At 39.4% G+C, this 25,190-nt stretch overlaps 1 protein-coding gene across 2 annotated transcripts in view; it reads left to right on the plus strand.

Annotated features, from left to right (window-relative positions):
• Positions 1-24,956, plus strand: part of tafa5l (TAFA chemokine like family member 5, like) — a 39,336-nt gene extending 14,380 nt beyond the window's left edge. The window contains exons 3-6 of one of the 2 annotated variants that reach the window (XR_003297263.1): positions 8,879-9,006; positions 11,923-11,997; positions 20,718-20,765; positions 22,948-22,965. Coding sequence is in view for 1 of the 2 variants with exons in the window: in XM_026332761.1 (XP_026188546.1) it covers positions 8,879-9,006; positions 20,718-20,741 (152 nt within the window). In the remaining variant the exon portion in view is untranslated. Of the gene's footprint in view, positions 1-8,878; positions 9,007-11,922; positions 11,998-20,717; positions 20,766-22,947 lie in introns of both variants that reach the window. The other variant, XM_026332761.1, reaches the window with a different exon arrangement.
• The last annotated feature ends 234 nt before the right edge of the window (positions 24,957-25,190 follow it).

The raw sequence follows: 25,190 nt of genomic DNA on the forward strand, positions 1-25,190 counted from the left end.
CATAATATAGCAGGGACTAAAAATACATGAAATCAGCAGTGATAATGGCAAACAGTTGCATGTGGAATCATTAACTCTGCTTCAACAGATATTTTGACATAACAGGGCCATTGTGAAAAATCTTAATAGGAAAAGCACAGGTGTAACTATTAACAGTAGTGATGTCTCTGTTACATTATGTGTCCAGTATGCACAACACCAGGTTCATATATCTTACACACCAGATGGCAGGTAGCCTTCATCAGTGTTCTAAATTATCATCATCAGTGTTTTTCCTGCTATGGAAGGTCAAAATATCATGCCAGCCCTTTACACTGTGGTTACAGTTTGTTATCAGTATAATGTGTCACATCGTGAGTTTAATGATATTGTTGACACGTCTACATCATAATGATGTTCGGTGGCAACAAATACACCTGAAAGTGAAATTACTGCTGACTTCAGTATGGAGGAACTGGTTCAAAAGAAGAGATCAGTTTCAGAAGCGCAGAGGTGGCTTGGTTATAAAAGGTCTGATCTACAATAAACCAATGTAAGAAGCAGTGTAAGGTATCTAACAGCAAATGGGAGGAACATGGGATATAGGTACAATCAAACTGGCTGAGTCTAGCAAAGCAGAATTACTGGCAAGTTGAAATAAACTACCAGTCTTCAAAAACTGCAAGAGTCAAGTAGAACAAAATGTATGATCATCTTCTCATCATTAAAAGCAGCAACAGTTTCTTTTCATGGCTAATTGATAATCATTTTGTGTTTCTGTCTTTTTGATGTCTTTATACTGTTTGACTTCTAACATTATGATTGGCTGTCTGCCTCCAGTAAGCCTGTGACTTCAGCAAATTAGTAATCATTTTGCCCCTGTCATTGTCGCACTGTCATGCTGCATTTTCCTCCTTTTCTGTGTTTTTATTATTCTGCAAGATCACTTGTATGGCCGGGGAATGTGCGGTGTTCACCCACTCTTTATGCATTAAAGCATTTTATGCTTTAGAGCCCTCTCTGTTCTATTGGACACTATCTCAATTAAGACACATGAGAAGGAGCAGGGCATCTGTGGTGCTGATTGGATCTCACACTATTACTGACATCACAGTCATCACAATCATATGCATCAGATTCACCATTAGTTCTTTCATGCACTGACTCTTATTGGCCTTGATCTTAACACAAGGCTGCAGTCCCACAGCCTGTGTCACATTGCTCACACTGCTTTTAACCACCTCTTTCTCTCTACAGACATCTCCCCATAACACTCAGCAGATGCTAATTAACTTACAGAGAACTATGATTACAGCAGCAGGAAATTGATTATTACTGGCTTCCCGCCGCACCACACCCTATACTCCATTAATAACCAGTACATTAAAGGTGAAACCTGTTGTTCACAGGCTCATTTAAAGGCTTTCTGCTGACAGCTGAGATGGTATTCATCATCACATGGTTTTAAGATGTAATTTCTGCATACTGCATGAGAATGCAGTGGGTTTAATGCTGCCACTGTTCAGATATCCTGTCTGACCTTTTGAGTATTTTCAGTTGTATTAGCTTTTGATGTGAATTCCCATAAACGCCTCTTTGTCGTTCTAGGCACAAAACCAATTTACTGACTTATAAACCAGTTTATTCATTTGTATCTCTTTCTGAGGCTTTGTAATAATGAGGCCTTTTTCAGTGACTTGATATCAACACAGCAAGGACTCACTGTCCTCTGGGTCGGTTTAATACGTCTCACAGCTGTAGAAGGAGTGAATTACTGCCCTTTAGAGATATGTGCTGATAGAATAGTGACCTTTAATGAAAGAGGGACCAACTGTAGTGAGTAAATAAAGGTTGTGAACTATGTCCCAGTATTGTATTTACATAGAGATTTGTAATATGATTATACGTCACTTTGAGCCATGTCTGATTTTAGAAACATGGTCCAGGTCTATAACATCACCTGCAGTGATAATGTCATCTCCTCTCTAGATCAAACAAAAAAAAGTGGAAAATTGTTGGTCTAGATACACACATTACTCTGTTTTGTATTAATTTGCAAAGCTATAGTGAGATTGTCTAGTCAGGTTGCACTTACTTCTGAAGCTTGTATTCACCATTTAATTGCAGTGTTCCAGGTTCATTTACAGCAGGAGGTTGCTTTTGCATGTTGTGGCCCACTGAAGCACAGTGGCTTGGTGGTTAGCACTGTTTCCTCACAGCAAGAAGGTTCCTGGTTTGAAACCCATCAGGGACCTTTCTGTGTGGAGTTTGCATGTTCTCCCTGTGCTTGTGTGGGTTTTCTCCAGGTACTCTGGTTTCCTCCCACAGTCCAAAAACATGTATGTCAGGTTGATTGGTGACTCTAAATTGCCCATAGGAGTGAGTGTGAGTGTGTGTGAGGTTGTTTGTCTCTATGTGGCCCTGTGATGGACTGGGGACCTGTCCAGGGTGGACCCTGCCTTCACCCCTGTGACCCTAAAGAGGAATAATCGGATGGATGAATGAATGATTGTCAGCCTGATTTATATATATTTTTGGCAGTTCCTGTTTTTGTAAGGTTTTTAGAAGTCTGAATTTGCACAAAAAGCCCCAGACACATTAAATTAATCTTGGAAAGTACTGTTGGAGGAACACTTGTGTCTTTGGCAATAATCAAGTGTTTTCTAAAGTTGTAATTCACAGGTGGAACAGTGCTAGAGAGAATAAAACCTGGCTGACTAACTGGTCTGAACAGTCCAACATTTTTTTTTCAGTAGAGCAATAAAGGCTATTAATGATTCTAAATGTTAAATAGCACCCGTGTGGTGAAATCCCACTGCACATCACTGCAAAACTTTATAAAGCTTTTGTAAACAAGCAAAAGACTTCTGCCAGAGTAGAAGGAGACAACTAACTAAACTTCCTGCTGGCATTAGGCAACTAAATGCTTAATAACTAAATAATGCTCCTTAACAGGCACAGCTGAGTAGAACAAAGGCCCCCTGATGAGCTGTCTCCCAGGCTCAGTCCCAATTTATCTCTTCTTCCCACCCTATCCTAAGTCTCACTAGGATCTTCCTTTCCTTGCATTTCTCTTATTTCACCTAATTGCAAAAGGATGCCCGCAGACTATATGAAAAGTTGGAGAAGACAGCACTGTGTTAACTAGTCACAACACACAGGGGTCTTGTCCCATTTCATAGGGGAATTTTTTAACCATTACCTGCTAAAACTCTGCTTTAAGGATCAACTCAAAAATTAGGGGTAGGGATAAAAATGTAAGAAATGGGATTGGACCACAGGAATATGGTTCATTAACAGTTTAACAGGTAAGGCAAAGGTAACCTTTGTGCCCTTAGTCCTCACCAGCAGGTTTCCAGTCTGCCAGCACAAATGTTAACACCCAAGAGAGGCCCAGAATCAGCACCGTGTATAGCAGTCAAGGCAGAATTATTGAGTGAATTCATTTTCTTGGAAAGACTTCAGTTGTGTCCTAGTTCTGCACTACATAGTCCTACATTTTTCTGACTGGATTTAAGTATGTACTGTGTTCGCACTGGAAAAGTGACAAAACTAAGTATTTTCAAAGATGAACTGCAAATGACTTGACTTTAAAAACTTAAATTGTGGCTTGTTTGCAGACAACTCTAAACATTTCTACAATTTTAATTAGGAAAAGTGTTCCAAAGTCAGATTTTGATTGATGCCTTTCAAACATTTTTTCTTAGTAGTATGAAAAGTTGTGTGTAGTGTATATTTTATAGTAATAGCATTGTGATTTTGGGACATTTTGCCTTCAGCTCTTGCCTCAATTTGACCTTTCTGAATTTGAAATTAAGCGAGTGGGTAGTAATAGATCTGCCAGTTGTTTTTTTTTCTGTCAGATGTAATATCTTAGGTGAAACTGACTGGATTTTTAATGAAACTCACTGAAGTGACACATCCTTACATGGTCTTCACGCATTTCCACTGCCAGTTATTGTGACTGGCATGTTGGTGATAGCGCTGGGCGTACAAATCAGAACTGAAACTTTAATAAACATCCTCTCATACCTTGAAGGTTTGACTGATTTGGAATTTCTTGCACATATACAATGATATATTACAAGCTTACTTCAAGGACCATCAGTTTCTGTCATATTAGATTTTCCACCATTTTGAGTCTCCCCCAGTAGCAAGAAACAAAGCTTCATGCACATGATCATCGGCTTTATTTTCTCTTTCTGTGTTGCTGTTGTGCAGATCGAATATTGTACACGGTTTAATATTTGATTGTTTGCAGTTGACCTTTCAAAATACAGTATATCCAGGCAACTTTATGCCGTGAGGCACTGTTGGACAAAATCATCTGCACAATTATTGTCACCTTCAAAAGCTTATGGATTTGCTGTTTCCTGTAATGAATAGAAACAAAATCCAAGGTTTATTTCTTATGTAGCTTCTGGGATATTTTCAGATGTACAACAGTCTGCAGCTGGTAGCTTAGGACAAATATTTTTTATTAACATTGCATTCCTGTTACTATTCCCACTTCCACAATGGCATACCAACAAGCTTATCAAAGCCCTATAGTGAATAAATGTGTTATATGTGAGTTACCTTTTATTTATCAACTTATTGTTTGTGCAAAATGGTATGTTTACTCTATTATTGCTTATTTGTTTAATTTCACTGAACAATTTCTGCACAGTGCAGTGTTTTTTTACTACAAAATAAGACTTTGTTAGTCTTTTTTAGAACATATTTCAAGCTTTGTTGCCCTCTTTTTATGCTGTTGTGTGTCACTATTGTGCAGTTTTAGTCAGCACACTGTACACAGGAGGATTATATGCTTTTTCCTTGCTTGTCTCCCTGCTCCCACTCTAATCTGCTCCCTGACTCCCTCCCTCTTCTTTCTCTGCTTGGCCCATTGTTGCCATGCCACCACATTGCACTGTAATTGTATGAAGCTTGATGGCCACCATGATAAGAGTCTGCAGGCTGTAGGTAGGCTGTATGATGGCTCCAGGTTTTTACTTTCATACCTAGTGGAATGATTATTGACACTAAATGAGGGGAAAAAAAGTAATGCTGAAAAGAGATTAAACAAAAGGAAAGATTTGTTGTACTCTATTTACTTCCACTGCAGAGCGAGCCCTATATTTGGAGACAGGCTTTTTAAAAGTGGATTTTAACATATCAACATATGCAGTTGAGACTACTTTCTGTGTGTACATGCATGCTCATTATTTCCTCTGTATTCACCTTCTGTTTTAATATTATTTAGTACAATATACATTTTCACAGCATATACTTATGTGCTGTGCCTGGTGCTCTGAGTTTTCCTTCTTCAATCAAAATACACTTATAATTCCCTTATGTTCTCCAATTTCTTTCATTTTTTTCAGTTCTTGTTAAGCAACTGTCAACACTATACACTGAGATATTTCTTGTATACTTCTGGTGTAGTTCTTGTACACTGCCTACCAGAATACATATCAAATAGATGGCAAAAGCAAGTGCCTCAATATCGTTTCTCTTGAGCAAAAATGTTGCAGAGACAACATAAGAAATGTGGCACTGACGGTGAACATCTTTGTGTCAATAGTATGTTGTCTCCATCAAAGCAACATTTGAAAGTCAGCAGGAAAATGAACCTAAAATAATTTGTTAGAATTTCACCATGATGAACTATACAGCTGTATTTAGTAAAATCCATTCAGTTTGCAGTGTAACCTCCCAACTCAAACATTATCAGCCAGTTGCAAAAAAAAAAAAAAAGTCATTTTGATAGTAAGCCCAAGAAATGCAACGAAAAAAAGAGTAATGGTTAGCAACAGCTTGGTGAACAAAATGATGCTGAAGTATGGAGACATTTCTAGCTTGGCTGTGTTTGAAGTGTGTTTAATGTTGGCTTTTTCTGTTGTCATAATTACAACTAAAAGATCATCAGGCCTGTAGTAGCAGGTTGCAGGACAGAGGGTTGAAAATCTGGCTGCTACAAATTGATTCATGATTGAAGCTTAATTAACATCAGTCAGAAAGCCTGTAAAAATCTGTTATGTTTCTGGTGCCCAGCTATGCTAGTTAACTAATTTTGCTGGATACTTAGCAAAAGCTAAGTCTTACCATTTTTACCTTACCAGTAGAGGCACACAGTTAATTATTGTGGTGGTTCATGCTTCACTTTCTTCTTTTGTTGATGCAACCTTCTTGGTGGCTCTTCGTGTTTTGTCTCTAAAACTAGTTTTTTAATTTGTTGTCAGTCATCTAAATACATTTTAAATGAGCTGACTGTGGCTTTAGTAAAATTTTTATGTTTTTTTTTTACTTGTGCCCATACAGAATTTCATCAGACTAACAATGTGTCTGGTTGAGGAGTCACTGTTGTGCCTCCTGCACCTCCTGCCTCCCGAGTCCTGTCTGGCAGTGCTGTGTTGTGTTGGGCAGGGCAGGGCTTGGCAGTGTCAATGGGGGGACAGATGGTCTTACGTGTGATGTAGCTGGACGTCCAGCACTGTAGAACAGCAGGGACTTTGGCAGCTGACAAGCCTGGCCTGATGTCCATGGTCCCTGGGTGGGACTCTGACAGTGACGACAGCTGGATGGACCACCCAGGTGTTAGCCAGACAGACCAAGTCTCTCTTCCAACCACCACAAACAGCTGTTTCACCTATGCTGCTGCTGCACATTTTCGCCACCACAAACATGAAAAAAGTTCTATCAACAAACCTGAAATGTTGAAATGCAACATAAAGCAGATACTTATCAATAATAGCAACATAGCTGCAATAATTCTCAGCCAATTGCAGTAATTATCTAACAAGCCAGCATAATCTAAATTATACTGTAGGATGCAATAGAGCAGCAAACAAACATTTTCCAAAGATATAGCACAGAGCCTGCTCTGGATACTATTTATGTTGTGGCGGTTCAACTGTAGAACCAGCATATTGGATAGATTGGCTTGATGGAAATTGAAGGCCTTAAGTCAAACTGCAGCATGGCATTTTGTTGTTGCTTGTGTTATGCATGATATTGTTATTGAGGAAGTTGATGCTTTCACCCCAATAAATGGAGCCCAACAGCATGCCATCACTTATGGCACAGGAAATTCACCAACCCATCATAGATCATGTCACTCTGTCATGGATGACTTTGAAAAAGTAACTAGGGCAAGGTATCAAGTGCATGGATAGTGTGGCAGTAGCTGAAAAATGCATTTATTTTAGCCAGCCTCCATGTCTCTGGGCTGGTTGGGCTGATGCACTCCACGGTTAGTCAGCACTCCTACCCCTTTGCCAGCTCAGCTTTTATTCCATGTCCTGGAAATTGAGTTTTGCTGGCCCTGTAATGTACTCAAAACTACATCTGCAACTGACTGATAAATCTACGCTTTGTTGCGCCTGACGGATGGCTGTGAAAATGAAAATTCACCACATCATGTTGCTGTGTCAGGGGGTAGGTCATTTCAGATTTCCCTCTATGCACCCAGGAATCTCTGCTCAGAGAAAAGTCAAAATGACCATTTTTTTTCTCAGAATCTTGTTACGAAGCATGAATATTTTCTTAGACTTGTTCAGTGAGATGACTGCATTGTTTAGTTCTACTGTCTCTTGCTTCCTGACTATATTGGGACGACAGGCTCTAAATGCATCGCTCTTCTTCCAGTGTATCAACAATATCTGTTATTTGCTGAGGGAGAATGGCTTTACATGAGGGTGCTGTTCTGCCAGCTTGATAAATACCACAAGATGACAGATCTTTGTTGCAGAGCAGCAGTCGGGGTCTGACACTTCAAAGACCAATTTCAGACTGTTAACAAGGCCTGGACCAGGAATATCTCACAGCAAAATGTCACAAGGCCTTCCTTTCCACACCTCTTTGCTCTCCATCTCTTGTGCTCCCTCTCCGTTCCGCCTTCAGCTCTCCTGTGGACGTTCAGCGAATTGTAGTTCCTCTCTTTCAATTTGCAGACCATGTTACCTCATTCCACAATATGTTGCCCCAGGGGAATCATGGGTAGGCAGGAGCAGCAGCCCTGGCCAGGTCCGCAGAGAGCTGATAACCTTTCGGTGTTGCTTTAGCACCCTGTGTAAAGAACAATCAGTGCTTATCACCATGGACTACAGGCGAATGCTAATACAATGTCATGCAGACAGACTGCAGAGGGAGGGTAACTGGTTTTTACCGTGATGGCTGCACATATACTGCACACAATATATTTATTTGTTCTATTCTGTATTTCATAACCTCTAATCCATATATTGAAATATCAGAGCCTTATAGCAGTGATGGAAAAGTAATAGTAATATTAATACTACTACTACTAACACTACTACAGTTCTTTTTTTTTTTTAAATATTTTTTTCTGGTTTACTTGCAAAGTCTTTCTAAAGAAATTCCTCTGAATTTGAGGAATAAGGTTTCTGGGGCTTTTTCAACAAGTTGCTAATGAAGAATGCTGCTCATGCTGTGTCACTTCTGCTCCACAGGAGACGACAAAGGTTTTGTTATATATTTTGCTGTGTTCTACCTTGATGGTTTGATTATTTATTCAGTGCAAGGCCTGAGAAAAAAACCCAACAAACTGATGTTAAATGGTACAAATTACTTTTTTTACCTAGAAGCTTCTACCTAGAGTTCCTTAGAAAATCCTTATGAAAATATCTAAAGTAAAAAAGCATTTCTTCTGCAGCTGCAATGAAAGCTGGCTTGTAAACCTAACTGGTCTGTAAAGGTTATTACCACAGGCTGTTCAGACATGATAGTTCAACAAGAGCCTAATTAAAATGCTAAAGGCTTGTGGGCACATCAACTTATGAAGACACTTTCCTGTCTAGTTAGATGTTTGTTCCAGAAAAAGTTGAGAACTTGAAGTCTTTCCCTTGGTCTGTCTGTCTAATTTGCCTCTTTGCCCTCTTGTCATTCATCTTCCCAGCTCGAATTGTGCGGAGCCGACAGTGGTGCGAGATGATTCCCTGCCTGGAGGGGGAGGTCTGCAGCCTCCTGTTCAACCGATCTGGCTGGACCTGCACCAGGGGCAGCGGTCGTATCAAGACCGTCACGGTAATTTACAAGACATGGTGTTTAATACATTCCTTATGCACTCAATGCCATAACACCGGTATTTTCATCCTGGATTACCCCCTACAAGCTGATACTGTCGATAGCAGCACGAGTGTCAAAGAGAAGTCAAACACCAGGTCAGTGGCTGTTTTCAGTGGCTGCATCAGTGATGAATCACAAAGGGCATATAGAATCATGTCTATCTATATTGTGGATTCATTAAAATTTACAGCTTCACATTTGATTGCTCTGCTGTATTATTGAAACAAATCAAATACACCAAACTATTTGAAACACAAACTCTTTTAACATTCAGCACACTGAAGAAAAATTGGAGCAGCATAAGCATTTAACTGTTCTGCAGATGTTATGAATATGGTCATATCATCATCGGCTCTAATTCACATCAAATATTACTCTATTGTTTGGTCTGCAGCCAGGAAGAAGAATATATAACAGCTGCTCCATTAGCTCTTCACTGCCAGTATCACATTAAATTGACAAAGTACTAAACCATTGTGCCTATCAGTCAAAATCAAACTTGATCTTATTATCAGGAGAAACATTAAACCTGTATTATTCGCAGAGCAGCTTAAATATGCAAGACAGAAACAGCAACATTTTAGGCTATAATAGTCTGCATAGGATTTATTCAGATTTGAGCCTTTCACAAGCTCATATAAAATACTTACTGTACCTTCCTCATGCAAAGGCTTGAAATTTTAAGTGATATATACTGGACTTTGGGTGATCTCTAACTTTTTAATCATCTGGGTTAACAGTACCAGTTCAGCCATCAGTCTTTTAAATCCTTTTGTGTAATTCTTTATTACTCTTTTTTAGTTGCATGTGTATTTATGGATTGTGGGAAGACTAGAAACACTGTTTGATGATAATGGGTACCCTATAAGCTATAAACATTTATGGCCACATGTGCAACATGCTTGAAAAATGTTACCAATTTGGGACAATTCAGCAGCAGTTTTCTGTCCCATTTGATTCAACACTGATTCACCCACTAAGCAAGGCCTGTGTGGGCAATAATTAGAGGTTTTACCTTGAATATGTACTGTACAACATCCAACTAATGCTGTCTGAATATGTAAACAAATATGGATATAAGCAAATAATTAAATCACTTGCTCAAACAGGAGATCAGACATTTTAGATATGAATGTAGAACTGGCTGACAATACTTTGTGACCTCTCTCTGACTCTGAGATATGTAAATGAATACTAAACATGCTAAAGTTTTTAAGCCTTCAATATGGTGGCATCTGGTCCTCAGTAGGCCCTTCTCACAGTGCAATGTGTATCCAATGCCTCAGAGCTGCCAGTGCTGCAGTGCTGACTGAGCACTGATTAACTCTAATTTCACTCAGCAGTGAAATGATACACAAGAAGCACAGAACCATCATACTTCCAGTCAGAGTGAAGGTTAACTTTTGTTTCATAAAATAAGTGTAAAAGAAGTATCATTATAAATGAGTTTGAAAGTCATGAGTGAAAAAAAAAAAAAAAAAAAAAAACTGGCCGCAGCTGCTACTGCTCACCTATTCACTGCATGAGTCACCATGGCTACAGGTCTCATTGCTGGTGTGTGTTTCACATCAATTTCACACTAAGCAACTCTGTGCTCACTGGAAATGGTGAAGTTCTCTGTTCTTGTACAAGGTGACCACCAATTATCTGTGGTGATGTAGTGTAGATAGCTAGCCTCTTTGAAATAGTCAATAGACACAAGTACAGTATATGCTTTCCACAGTTCCACCAGACTGCAGAGAATATAATTATCCTGGCCAATGTTTGAAGTAAGAAAAAAAGTACTGGTGCTCCCCTTATTCAGATATTGGTATGTGTATCACAATATCGTTATTTCATGCTATAGGAGATGTTCAGAACATACCTTCATTTACTCAAAGGGAATTAGACATCCAGCAGACAATGACAAATATTAGAATTTCCTTGATGTTGTGATGCTGCCCACCTGATGAATGTAAGTCCAATATTCGGGGAGGGAAATACCTGTTTTGTTTTTTTTTTTCATCTGCAAATGCTTCACTGTGCCTACGAGTCCAATTCTAACCTTGTCCTTTGGCAGGTAATACCAAGTTTATTACTACCATAAGTAACCCCTTTCACCTAACTCATAGTCATGTGATCCAGTGGAAAATATGGATTATAGCTGATTTAAACAAAAATCATTGGTTAATGTTGTCAGGTTGATTTGGCTACAAGGCTCAACAATAGTGACAAATATTAAAGCAGGACTGTTCTGAAAGAATGTGTGCACATTCTCCTACGACCAGTAAGTTATCATGGCTATTGTATGACTGACATTCCTGAGTTAACTGACCGACTTTATGATTCTACTGAATTTGTGCATTTTTGTGTACGTAGTATTTCCATCAAATTTTACCTGTTGTTACATTTATATACACTAGCCTGACAGATACTGGATTTTAAGAGCAACACCAAAGTCTCGTAATAATACTCTTTTGTTAACATAACCATATAGTCACATATTAAGGATCCCTTAATTAAGCTAATACCAACATGGCTACGGCTTCATATATACGGCATGTTGGCAGATTTATAGGCTAAAAGACTATTTCTATCCTCTGTTCGAACAGTAAATACACAGATATGCTCCTCAGGTATAAAGCTGTCAAAAGAAGACAGAGGGATTAAAGGGAGAAGTGGTGGGATGTTACTTACAGAGACACAGCAAGTGAAACAGCATAATTCAGTATGTTGATATCAACAAGAGATGACAGGATAGACAGAACAGGAGAAACTGCTGTCCTCATCAGGTACATAAGGCCAAGGTCAACAAATGATCAGGTTGTTGGTTTTTACTCTCTTTCTCTCTCTTATCTCTCTCACATGCTCCCTCTTTATCTCTTCTCCGTCCAGCAGCCCTGGGCAGCTGTGACAGATTTCACGCACGCATACCCACCATGCTGTAATCTACCCTGACAGCACACTTAGGTTAGTGTTTTGCTTTTGTACATACATTTGCAAAAATACAGATTCAGTGTTCATCTACATACTCTCAATTAGCAGGAGAGTTTTATAGCAGAAGTTAATCACAAGTGATGCTGATGTTTTTTAAGCAGGCAGGGATAGTGAGGATTTGGCAGCAAGAGAAAGAAGAAATCCAGAGGTATTTGTTGTAAGACCTGAAATGGGAGGAAAGCACATTCTGGAAGATTAATGAAAATGAGAAATCTATAGAGAGTACTGATCAGGCCAGAGCAGGGAGAGAAGGGTGTAGGAAGAGAGTAGGAACAGGGTAGATGCTGCCAGGCTGCCACTCGGCCACTGGCCAAGCTGTCTGTCCACATCTGTGTGCAAGAATCTGTGAGAAAGAGTCTGTAGAGTGGGAGTTTAATTGTGAGAGAATCTGTCTCCACATGCACATAAAATCCCAGGATTCAGTGTGACAGTGTGGGTCTGATAATGGCTGCAGTCATTATTCGTGCCGAAGCACACAGGTTTGACACACAGAAAGTGGAGTTAAAATAAAGCGACCTATGTACCTGATGGTGGCAAATCACGGCTTCATTATAACAGGACTGCAGAAAATCATGCATTTATCAAAAAATATACTGTTAATATTTAGATTCAGTAGCACTGAACACATGAGGAATGAACTATCAAATCTCAATACTTTCTCAGATCTATTTAAGTATTTAAGCTTTTTGTAAACTTTATTTCTGTGTGGCAGTCAAATTAATGTTCAGCCTATAGCTGCAGTATATTCTGAAAATGAGATGAGCAGGACAAGACATAAAATGTTTATTAGATGAATTTGACATCAGAAGAAAAAAAACCTGACGTCTTTATGCAACGTTTACATGTAAGCCAATTCAACACTGTGAAGTTCATATGTTTAAATTGCTGGTATAAAATGTGATATAATTGAGCTTTTAGATGACAAAGGTGAAGAAAATTTAAGCTTACAATAGCTGTGTTGTATTATCAAAAAATAAATTTGTGTATCTCTCTCTAGGGGAGCCACCTCTATTTTCATCTGTTATTTTTCAAATATACCATGTTCTGGTTTTGTTTTGCGTGGGCACCTGTTTTGGCTGCCAGGTTCAAGTGGGACAAAAAGCATGAGCGCTTGGAATTAGATAAGTTCATCAATCACTTTGGTCCACAGACATATCAAAAATGATTGGCCAGAATAGTTTGGTTTGAACACAGGAAGAAACATGTCTTATAGCACCACTGTGACGCCAGAATATTTCCATTTTACGAACACTGGTCAGTCTTAAAAACTGTCTGAAATGCCATGGAAATTGACGTCCTTTTAGGTTGAATCCTATCTTGTTGTTGACTCCCCTCCCTTTATACTATCAGCACCCTCAGGCCAAAAAGGAGACAAGAAATATTAAACTCTAAAAGCAAATTTACTGAGTAAATTTATTCTCCTTGGAGGAGGGTCTCTTTGCATTGTGGGCACTCCATCAGCCACCCCATGGGAAAAGTAATCCAGCACAGCATACAAAAAAGAAAATATATGAATCTCTGCAAACTTTATGTCCAAATTCATCATAAGCTTTTGTTTGTCAAGAAAATGTTGGCAAGTTTAATTTAAATGGATTGTTAGTTAAATACTATATTTTATTTAAATAATAAAAGCTGTTCGTATTTATTGGCAAAAAACAAAAATATCATGTGGGGACAAATGTTACCCGGTCAGCGATAGTCCATCCATCCATCCATCTTCTGTACCCGCTTTTTCCTGAAAGCCCGGGTCACGGGGATCTGCTGGAGCCAGTCCCAGCTCTCTCTCGGGTGAAAGGCAGGGGTACACCCTGGACAGGTCACCAGTCCATCACAGGGGTCAGCGATAGTGAAGAAGTGATATACCAGTTTAGCTGTTTCACACATACATGTACATTGCAGACACTCACCCCTGCACCTGCAGCTCTCTCTAAATGCAGCCCCCTCAGTCTCCTCCTCGCCATCCGCCCTCCTGTGTGTGCAGCTTGCGGTGGCACTGCCAGGTCACACACTCCAGCCTAACCTGCTAATGGAGTTTGAATATGCAGCCCACTCTCCACTGCCAGCTAGCCATTAATATGAATCACTCTCTGGAGGGCCCCCCCCCCTCCAAACAAGCTGGCAATTTGTCTTCACTAGTGAACTGCTGAAAGGTCTACATATGATTTTCTCTCAGGTGGAAAGTGCGTTTCTGGAGGGGTGGGCGGGATGTTATGAGGTTGGTTTCATACACTTACAGGGAGGGTGTGGATGTGAATTGCTAGGTTACACATGAGCACAGTCGTGCATTGAAATAGAAATGGCCTTCAGGTGGAAAATTGACAAGACAGACGGGCAGAATTTAGTATAGTAAAATGATTTTTCTCCTTTCAGGCAAGCAAGAGGGTTGTGAGATTAGATCGTTTGCTCCCTGCTTGGTGAAGCTCTGTTGAGAGCACTTCTGAGCTCTGTTATCAGCCTTTGCTAATCAAGTGATGGGCTGAAATTGAAACTACGCCTATTAGAAATGCTTCTTCAGTGCAGGATAAGACTATTTTCCCAAATATTATACTCAGAGCTTCATCTGTTACTACACAGACTAGAAGGAGATTGAATTATAAAATGTAGGTACTTGAAATGCTGATTGGATCATATTCAGACTGCAATTACATGTGCACTCCATCCCTCAGACAATACTCCACAGTAGCTGGAAAAAAATCTTCCTACACCCACACAACAAATGCCAGTGCTGAGCTAGTGTGCAGTTTAGAAAGACACAGACCAGTTGCAGTGGGCGTTTTTTGCCAAGCGAAGAAGAGTAACAAAATGAACAGCATATACACAGACATATTCACACAGCCCAACCTCACAGGTCAGACACACTTGCATCATGTTTTTAGCATTTTCCCTTTTCTGCTCTGGTGGCCCTCCTCCAGCTGTGTTCTTTGTTACAGCATCAGCCAGAGCAAAAAAAACTAGAGTGTGTGTGTGTGTGTGTTCTGCCAGTGTTGCTGCAAACATGAAGACATTAATGCCAGTTAGTTCTACAAGCTTTTTGAAAGTATGACATGTGACAATTAAATATTTTCCTTAAATAAAATTAAAAGGTCTAAGGTAAAGAGCAAATGGAAATGGGTGTTTGGATAGAAAATCTTACAGATATGTTGCCGGAGGGCAATACAAGCAGACAAACTCGATTAATGGCACCACATCAATACTGGTGTCCCTGTCCAGTTATGAAGGAGTTCTCACTTCTTCTGAAAGACGTGAGCTAATTACTTGGACTGATGATGTAGTGTAGGGCGTTGTCATGTAACTGGGCCTCAGTTATAAAGGCCACAGTGTCTGCAACAGACAATCAGGCAACCACTTCATGTGTGGTAATGGTCACTGCTGTGCTGGCAACACGTGACCTCTAATGAGCTCACAATGCAACACACACCCAGGCCCTTGAGCAACACAGATGCTTCTTAAAATGATTGTGGATTAAATTGTCAGTGGGGTTGGAGGGTTATGGTTGAGATGACAGATCTTTGGTAGGCATGATATCATTAATATGAGGGGATGGTAAAAGATGCGCTGTCCAAGTAAGAATAAACAGAAAGCACTAAGTTTTAAAGTTCATGGTGAGTCACTGATGCACTGCCAAAAATATCCACACATGTCATCAATGTCAAAACAACTTTTTGTTTGTAAAATTTCCTTTATACTAGAGCTATTTCAAACTGTACAAGTGGCAGATGGTATTATCTAAGCCTTACTGGCAAAAACCTTATGTTTTCTTTATAGCAACAAATCCTGTGAACAGTGAATTTATCCTACTAAGTGTAGCTTGTGAAGCCAGATTCTGATTTGGCTTACTCTATCGTGCCATAGTCCTGCACTCTTATCCAGAGACTGTTAAAAACACATTAGTGTGCTACACTGTTGAGCTGGATGGCATGTTCCTTCATTATGAACACACACATACACACACTGTAGCTCGTTTGTCTGCTTCTTCAATATACTACTATAATGAAACAGATGCAAACACTTGCACAGTTTTCATACATAATGTTTAGTTACTGCTGATGCAACACAGCCAACATAGAACAAATAAAACATGAAAAACTGGGAAAACGAAAAAGCCTTTCCTTTTACTGATGTATTATCTTTAAAGCCTATTTCAGGAAAAACTTTTAATATCCATGTGCTGTCGTATATAGTATATACTGTGTCACGTAATATTTTGTACACACTGATGTTACAACAGCACTGGAAAACAAGCTGTGACCGCTGTTGGCCCTGTCTGAATAAAAATAATGCTTCAGAAAATGTTTTTAAAAGACAGACACATTCAGTTGAATAGCCTGAATACTGCTACAGCTAAGGAGGTCACATTAGAAGTTTATGAAGGTGATTTTATTTTTACCTTTTGACTCTGCCAAATTTTTAACTAAATAACCCATACTCCTGAAACAAGTCTAGAAAATGCAGCAATCATTTAAGATGTAAAATAATGAAAGAAGTAGTTTCTTGAATAGCAAGGCCCTGATGGATACATATAGCAAAAATGTGTCCTGAGTGTAAATGATCTTATTTGAAGGCAGTGGGAAAATATTACTGGAAATCAGAACCAAAGGTCATTAGAGACCTGTTGGCATCTTCAACATGCACTGAAAACCCAGGCCAGAGCATTTTCAGATATTAGACATTCATGCTGTGCACCATGTCCTTCAATGCTCTGCTGGTTCTCAGTCTCATTTGCAGTTGAAATTATTAAATTCTGTGCACCAGCAAGTAAATTCCAACAATTGTGTACAGTTAATAGAATCTATTTCATCAACTTTTGGTTGAACTAAGCAGACTTTTACTTTTACTGCAGTTCTTTGTAGCAGTATGTACCAAGAGAGATACCGATCTGAATTTAACTGAAACTATTTTAATATCATAGTTAATCTGATGACCTGTTGATGAATGTACCACCAGCCTTTCTTTTGTTCATACACTCAACTAAAGAGCATGGGTCCAGCTTTTACATTCTATTATTTACTGGCTCACCTCCAGGCTTTCATATACATTCCTGTTTGTGAACTGACAGTAGTCCTGTCATATTGTATCTGACGGCTTCTCTTTAGATCCTCAGGGATCACACACAGTAGCTGGGTTGTTTTTGCCTTTGGATGTAGATTTACAAAATGACTGATGTTCAGACAACATGCATGCCCCTGCCAAACATACCCAGAGTGCATAGAGGTTATGTCCGATAAGCAAATATACTCTATTCTAGTTTCATTTAAAGATCAATTCTCTATTCTATTTATCAAGCAGAAATGAAAAATGCACTCCTTGGGCTTCAGCTCATTTGTTTGTTGGATTCTGTGGCAAGATCATCAGTCTTGAGGAGATAGCATGTGGACTGATGCAGAAAACACACTGAAGAGGGTTAGACTGATAGAAATGTTCAGAAAAGAGAGAACTGGCTAAACCAAGCACACATTTCCATTTCCTTTCATTTGTGTAGTCTTTGGTATTGTGCTACTGAACGTACTATACATACCGGGGGAAGCTTCATGATTCCATTTAAAGTCGAGGTTTTGCCATTGTCAGGCTTTGAACTGCCATTACCCTGCACACTGCTTGTCTCCAGAGGTTGTCTGGAGTGAAACTGTCAAAACCATAGGCCAACATTTAAAAGGTTTTATAATAAGTAATGCAGCAAGCCTGTCTGTGGACATTAAAGCATGCTCAGTAAAATTAAGTTTCAAAGCTCTGAGTGATGCAGCCAGTCAGAATCATGTGTGTTCATTTTAAGAGGCAGTAGGTACCATAAAAACATAAACCCACATCTGTTTCTGGTGGTGGGAGGCAGATATCTACAAGTACTCAAATACTTCAGTAGTTAAGTGTTACGAGGTATAATTTTGGAGTACAGTGCAATTTTTTTTTCAGTTGTAGGTTACTGTATACTCATACTACATCGAATTTTAAAGGATCAAGTAGTTTTGGGAGGACTATTTTCAGACGCACACTAATACACTATATTAATTTCTATACTTTTTTTTTTTTTTACTATTCAGTATAAGGATGTTGTATGGTGTACAGATTGTAAAGCCCCCTGTAGATATTTATCCCGTGTGGTTTATATTAAATGTTATTTTATTTAATAAATCATTTTGTTTGTGATATAACACCCTGAAACACTTTTTACCAACTTATATGTCAAATCTAACCATTTTACAAAGGTTAAAACTGTGTTTCAGAAACGTAAATGCATTTTACCTTCCATTTCAGATATCTCTGGAAATTGTCCTCTGCAATAAAAAGCCAGGTTTAAAAGGCTGCTCACTGATTTTCATACCCTGCAGAAACAAATAGAAACCAGTGTCTGCCAGTGGCTCAGATGACTTGTGCTATAATTTGACAGGGGCCAATTGTAGTGACAGACTCGGCTCAGCTGTCAGCTGTTATTGTACCGGTAGCTGTTTTTGTTTTCAGTCTTGTAGATTCTACTCAAATCAACCGTGTTTCAAGCCGCAGGAGTTGGATCCAAGCAGATGATTTATAACTAACATCAGTTTCGGTTCTCTGAGGTAGCTCTGGGTATGATGCTGTGATGCTTTTGTTCACCAGGCTCATACTTCGGGCATGAAACAGCCACTCAGAGTCTTTGTGCTTTTTAGCCTAATAATAACAGCAGCTCAGTGGCTGGTAATGACTGGGAGCTCCATGAGTTTCCAGTTGATAAAACCAGTGCAGGAGTCCACTTGTTAGGCGAGACCCTGGGGAAAGATTTTTAGTTACTGCGATGATGGCATAGCGCCTGCTGGTGAGAATTTTGTGGCTTCTGCTTTGTTTTCCCTTGAGCACTAAGCATACAAGCTGTCTGCTCAACCTGCAGTGGTTTTCCAAAGATTTTGGGTAGTTGTAATGCTACCTTGGCTGAGGATTTTATTTGTGTAATGCAAGCATACTTTATCTTAAAAATTCTTTGATCCTAAAATATGCTGTGTTGATGATAAGGATGGAAGTTAATTGAATCCCTTAATATTTTTGCCAATCTCTACTGGCACTTACTCAGAGACCCGTGCTGTGCACCTCATTTCAACTGTGAAACTTTATCGTTTATGCACAGTGCTCAATGTTTACAAGTGATGATGATGTGAGGGCACCCCAAGCTCAGAGACTAGTTCCAAATGTTTTCACCACAACATGTCCAATTAGCAAGCTCTCATTTGTGTGCTCCCTGTTTTCTCTTTTTCCCTCTTATCTGTGAATCTCCCTCATCCCTCATTCATCCCTCATGCCAGGAGAAGAATATGTCTTTGATGTCCTTGGGTTCCTGTCGTGTAAACACCAAAGTGGTGAGCACTGTTTACCGGTGTGCATGGCAGGCAAACTGCCAGCTCTGTCTCTTACACAGTTCATTCTCTTGGGGCCAAACTCACCTTGTTGTTACCCTTTTAATTAGTAGGAGCAGTTAATAGTGCTAGCCGCTTCTGCCGCCTCAGCACTCTGCTCCAACTCCAAGAATCCCTCCAATCGATAGCTAAAAGATGGACTGAGACAGGTGGATGAGGAGAGGGAAGAGGTTCTATGGTGGGTACAGTTTAGGTACATTCATGATGGTTTTTGGAGAAAAATCTAACTTTTTTTTTCGGGTAGATGTTTCAATAACTCCTTTCTCTTTCTTCCTTGTACGTTTGACAGGATTACTAGGTCTCTGGTCTCCTTATTCACATTCCTTTCAACCAGTTTCTCCTCATCTGCATTTACTCTCCCTCCAAAATGAATATAATCAAAAAGCTAAGGGGTTTGCTCTGCAGATTCTGTTGTGCCCCAAGAAGCTTTTATCCCCTCCACACGCTTGCCTCCTCCGTCCTCATTTCTTTTCTTGTTTTGATTTAAAGATGCAGTGGGAGTACTTAGCATTTAGATGACATGCTACTGGAGAGCTGTGATAGATCAGTGCCTTTCAGAGGACTGAATTTCTTCGACAGTGCCTTGGCCAGTCAGCTGGTAGGACAGACAGGGCGACAGATCTCGGGACGTCAGGCCAGGCAGGGCAGCAGAATACCAAGTCTGCCTCACTGCTGCGGAAAGTCTGGCACAGCCGAAACGAGAGCTGTGGCTGCTGGGAATGCCAATGTGCTGCCCAGACAGCTGTCTCGGCTTGACTCCTGTGATTGGCTAAACAGCCCATTAGCTTCCTGATTATGATTAGCCGAGTCATTATCTACACAAAAGTGGCTCATTCACCAATATTAAGAAGGCAAGGGAGCTGTTTTCTTCCTCTGGTCAAGGGGAAAACAGTGTTTTCATGTGTTCTGCTAAAGAAGAATGGAGGTAAGAAGTTATTGTTCACAGAGAAACTAAGTGGAACACTGTTTATCACCCTGTCTTACAGCTAATGTGATAAAAATTTTTTATCTGTGGTAGAAATGAAGGGTCTCTCGCTCGTTAATGAGGATGATGAGGTGGCCATTACTCGCTCATATTTTCTGGTCGAGGAGAGAAGCAGCATCTTCAGAGGTCATAAAAAGTGGGAGACAACAAAACAACCTTCATCTTCTTTCATCTTGCCTTAGATATAATTGGAAGACATACCATCTGTGCTTTTAAATGGACATGTGCTGCTCTGCGTCCAAGGCCAATATGCTGAGAGAAAGCTGAGTGAAACTTTAGTGAAGGCTGGCTCTCTGTTCCTCCGATGCTGACCTTCTGCTTTTCTTTTCCAGCCTTTGCCCAAGGAGCCATCGTAGGATACAGACGAAAACAGCAGTTACGTGAGTTTTTAATGATGTATTTTATTCTAATTTGTGTACTATGTGTATTACCCAAGTTCAGGTCACTTTGAGGCACAAGCAAAAACACTTTGAATCCTCCGTTTTGTAGAAAGCTGAAATAATCATTGAGGACAACATGTTGAGCAGTAGTCTATGCTTCCATTCTAAGTTGTACAAAGGTTCAGTGTAGCTCAGACCTGGACTGAATCAGCCATCAGTGTCTATTCATCATGTATTTTCCAGGGCCACTCACCACTGAGCTGAAAAAAATCACCCGACCTGGAGAATACGGAGTAAAACACACCAGTGACTGTAACTGTATGTGAAAAAGTGGAATCAGATGGAGTTATTGGAAGTTTAGAAATGCATGAGGATGGGAACTAAAAAGGCCCATTGTTATGTCAAAGGGAGAGGCTACTTCATATATCGAGACTTTCTGTTACAACAAAGGTAGAAATTATATTAATGGTGGGATGTTATTGGCAAAGAGGATAACTGTAAGAAAAGCTAAATTCTAAACCTTACTTTCTAAATGCCACACTGAAAGATTTCTGTCGTTTGGTTGCCTGCCTTACATTCCTCCAAGTCAATATCTACTTATTAAAAGTTGGTGGGTGCAAGAGTACTGCAGGCACGGTAACTTCACTTCCAGAAACATTTTTCTTTTCTCTAAAAAACAAGGAAATCTACTGAAGATTAAACTGAATTCCTCTCCTGAGAACATTGACTGAGTATCTGTGAAGCTTGTAGAGTCTGCAAAACCACCAGCATTTGGAATCTGCATGCTTTATGTCTCCTAGCCAATATACTAAGATTGATTTTTCCCTCTTCCACCAAGAAAACAAAATGAATCACGCACAATTACCAAGGACAAGGAGAAAAGGCAAATTGGGGGTGTCATAAATATTTATTTGCCAGCCCTGGGAATTTGTGCCATCCTGTGTGGATTTTCTAACTCATATTTAAGTGTCTGAATGATTTATATGGGTAGTCCTGAGTGTCATATTAGTCCACTGTCACCCTGAATCATTTATGGGTTACATTTATGAACTTATATATGTAATGCATTTATATCAGAGTTCTGTTTAATTTAAATGAGTCTTCAGGTCAAAGAATTGACAAAAGTACACCATAATCTGCAGAATTTCACTCCAGATGAAATCTCTTCCATTTGGACAGGGATATTTCAGTCCAAACATTTATGGACCATCCCTTTTCTGAATTCTTCATAAAACTTTATTAAAGACCTGAAAGAACTGTCCTTACATAGACAATTTCAGACAGAATTACTTCATGATCACCGACCTGTTTTGTGCCTTTGTTACCTATTCCATGTCATTGATGTTATAGAGTATGTGCCAGGAAGTAATCCTAAAGAGTTAATGGATCTAGGTGGAAAGACAATAGCTCCAAACACAATTTATTTACAAATCTTAACATCTAGCAAAATATGAAATAGCAGCAACGCATTAAAACTGAAAACCAGAACGATGATGATTACATTAAACGTGGCTGGAGCCAATCCCAGCTGACACTGGGTGAGAGTCACAAATGAATCTAACCCCAATCTGCATGTCTTTGGACTCTGGGAGGAAACCGGAGTACCTGGAGAAAACCCACACGGACATGGGGAGAACTGTAAAATCCACACAGGAAAGCCTTAAATCGAACAGTATTTGACTACTGTGAGGCGATAGTGCTAACCACTGCTCCCCCATGCCACCCCCTTAATCAACCCATTATCAAAAAGTGTCATCTGTTGCTCAGCATTAGTCAGGGTAAAGAAAGTGGTTGTTTCTCATTGTCACAAATACGTTTGAGCTAATCTCTACTTAATGGTTCATTCATTATTACAGTATATAGTATAGTCCCTTCGGTTCACTCATTATCTACGTAGTCCTCAATTTATAGTGATTAAGGATCAACCCATTAATGATTCATCAGTTACTACTTGCAGTGTTGCTCTGTTTCGCTGGTGTTGCTCTGGATAAAGTCTGCAAATACAGGAAGGAGGCAGCTGGTCTGATTATAACAGCGAGGTGTGACATACTCAACTGCAAAAAATTTGGCTCATTGAAATAATTTTTTTTTCTTTCTTTGTTTATTAAGTACATTTTTTATGAAACTGATTTGCCCAATAACCTTAATCTGATCCTTGTCTTGTGTTTCCATTCTTTTTCAGTCTCATTGACATCCATGCTACAAAAAGGACCTGAGGCCAATAACTACACCTGAACATTGTGTCCATTCACCGATGAGGCTCCAAAAACTTCAGTAAAAAAAAAAAATACATATATAAAAAATAACTTGGAGCTTCTGCAGTCACCACAGTGAAAGACTCTCAGCAGACACTTGTGAGAGCTGTGAGAAGACTCAAGTGAACAGCATGGTACACAACTGGCATTGAATCTTCACTGCAGCCAAATTCACAGACACATCATAGAACAAAGGGGGTAAGGAACCCTTATGAACAGGGCAGTGGAATATTCATTCAAGTATTTTTCCTTGTGGGGTTTTTTTTTTGTTTTTTGCTAGCCAGCATTCGCTCCACAGAGGATGGCTTCTTGAAGAATTTTCGTACCTTTGTGGCGTGATTTAAACTTTGTCCGAAGGTCTTTCAAAAGTCAGCTCCTTCATCTTCTTTACTATTGGCACTACAAAACTGTCCAGGGTTATATTCCACTCAACTTTCTTTAATGACAGTTTGCTGCTAAAGAGTTGACTTTACTGAGGTTGAGCCAGGTTGTATTGTCCATCGGATTCTAGCCTTTAACACCTTTCTCTCTCATTTGCCTGGGTGAAACTTTACGAGGCCACAGCCTCCCAAAATCTCTGCAGTCACACAGGATGGACGATGTGAATAAGTATTAAAGTCTGTTGGAATGACGCAGAAGAGTTAACAGAGATTTGGTGTCTTTTCTCGGTGAATGAAGGTCATGCTGGTAAAATGTGGACATTTTGGATGACTCAGCTTATAACTTATGTTTTGTATGTGGTGATAACCTAGACTAGAAGAGTAGCTTTTGTCAATGAACCTCACACATCTCATACACACCACCGGGAGCATTTAACAAATGTGGACCTCTGGCTTGTTCTATAATTTGTGTGTGTGTATGTGTGGATGCTTGTGTGCCTGTATTTTAGCCCGTGTGCACATCCAGAGAGACACTGTGATATAAATCATATCCAATGCATTATCCATATTCTTGTAAATTTTTGGGAAATGCCCAGAACAGAGCTTACTATACGAAAAAAAGAAGCATTTGTGATTTTACAGATATTGGTTCTTATTTGAATCTTTGAGAATGAATCCTTGGTTTGTCTATTCTTTTTATTTTTTTGTCTTTTCTTTAGTAAAAGTAAGTAGTACATCATTTAGTAAATATAAATACCTCTAGTAAATAGAGGTATCTATATTAGGGAAAATATTATTGAAAGTGGGGAAACATCTACATGTCAAAGTTAAATTCTGTAATTAAAATCAGTTCATGTGTGATTAAATGTATTTCAGATTCCTTCTAAATTTACTATATTTTGATAGGAAATGTTTTGGCGAGCTGGAAGTAGTATTTGCTGATTTCAGATGCTTGATATAGTTGACTTGTATACAGTACCAGTCAGAAAGTTTGGACACACCTTTCCATTGAATTGAATGGAAGAGTGTATATACATATATACAAATAATGTACTTAAGTTCTGTGAGTCTCATTCTAAGAGGAGTTACAGAAAAGGAGGAGGAGCACAAGAGGTGGACACAGTAACATGAACACCAGTATGATATTTAAAAAATAAAACACAATCCAAATACCACAGTACAACAAGCTACAGTCTATAAAGATGAATTAACATGTCTGACCAATCCCCAAAAACAAATCTTCATACCCATGATGTTGCAGGGTGATTTCAATAACAACAGGTGTTCCTGTTAATGTGTCTACTCCCTGCTTTTGTCATTTCTTTGTACTTTGTATCCTGTACATCTCCATCTTAATGTAAGCATTTGAGGATATAAAGAGGAAGTCTGCTCCCGGGAGCTAAGGAGTGTATATTTCTTGTGTGTGTTTTCCAGGTCAGTAGTGGATTTTGTAGTGACAAAATGCCAATTTCCACCTGAATCCATACCTTTGATTTTCCTGGTGCCTTTATTTATTGCTTCTTTGGTCTGCAGTCACCGTAAATAAATTGTCCCTTTGATTGAACTCACAGCCAATGTAGGAACTGTTGCTGCAATCTCCCTCAGCATGGCAGCTTGATCTGCTAATAAGATCTGAAAAAAATAGAAACAACAAATACCTGGACCTGGATTTCCTTTACTTGTACAGTTGTCTAAAATGTCAAGCAGTCATAATATTAAACTTAATTTCTGCTCTGGTCCTAGCAGTATGCTGCTGAGACTGTGATGCAGTGTGATGGATGGACTGTGTA

Source organism: Mastacembelus armatus, chromosome 7 (assembly GCF_900324485.2).
Source record: "Mastacembelus armatus chromosome 7, fMasArm1.2, whole genome shotgun sequence".
Taxonomy (NCBI): domain Eukaryota; kingdom Metazoa; phylum Chordata; class Actinopteri; order Synbranchiformes; family Mastacembelidae; genus Mastacembelus; species Mastacembelus armatus.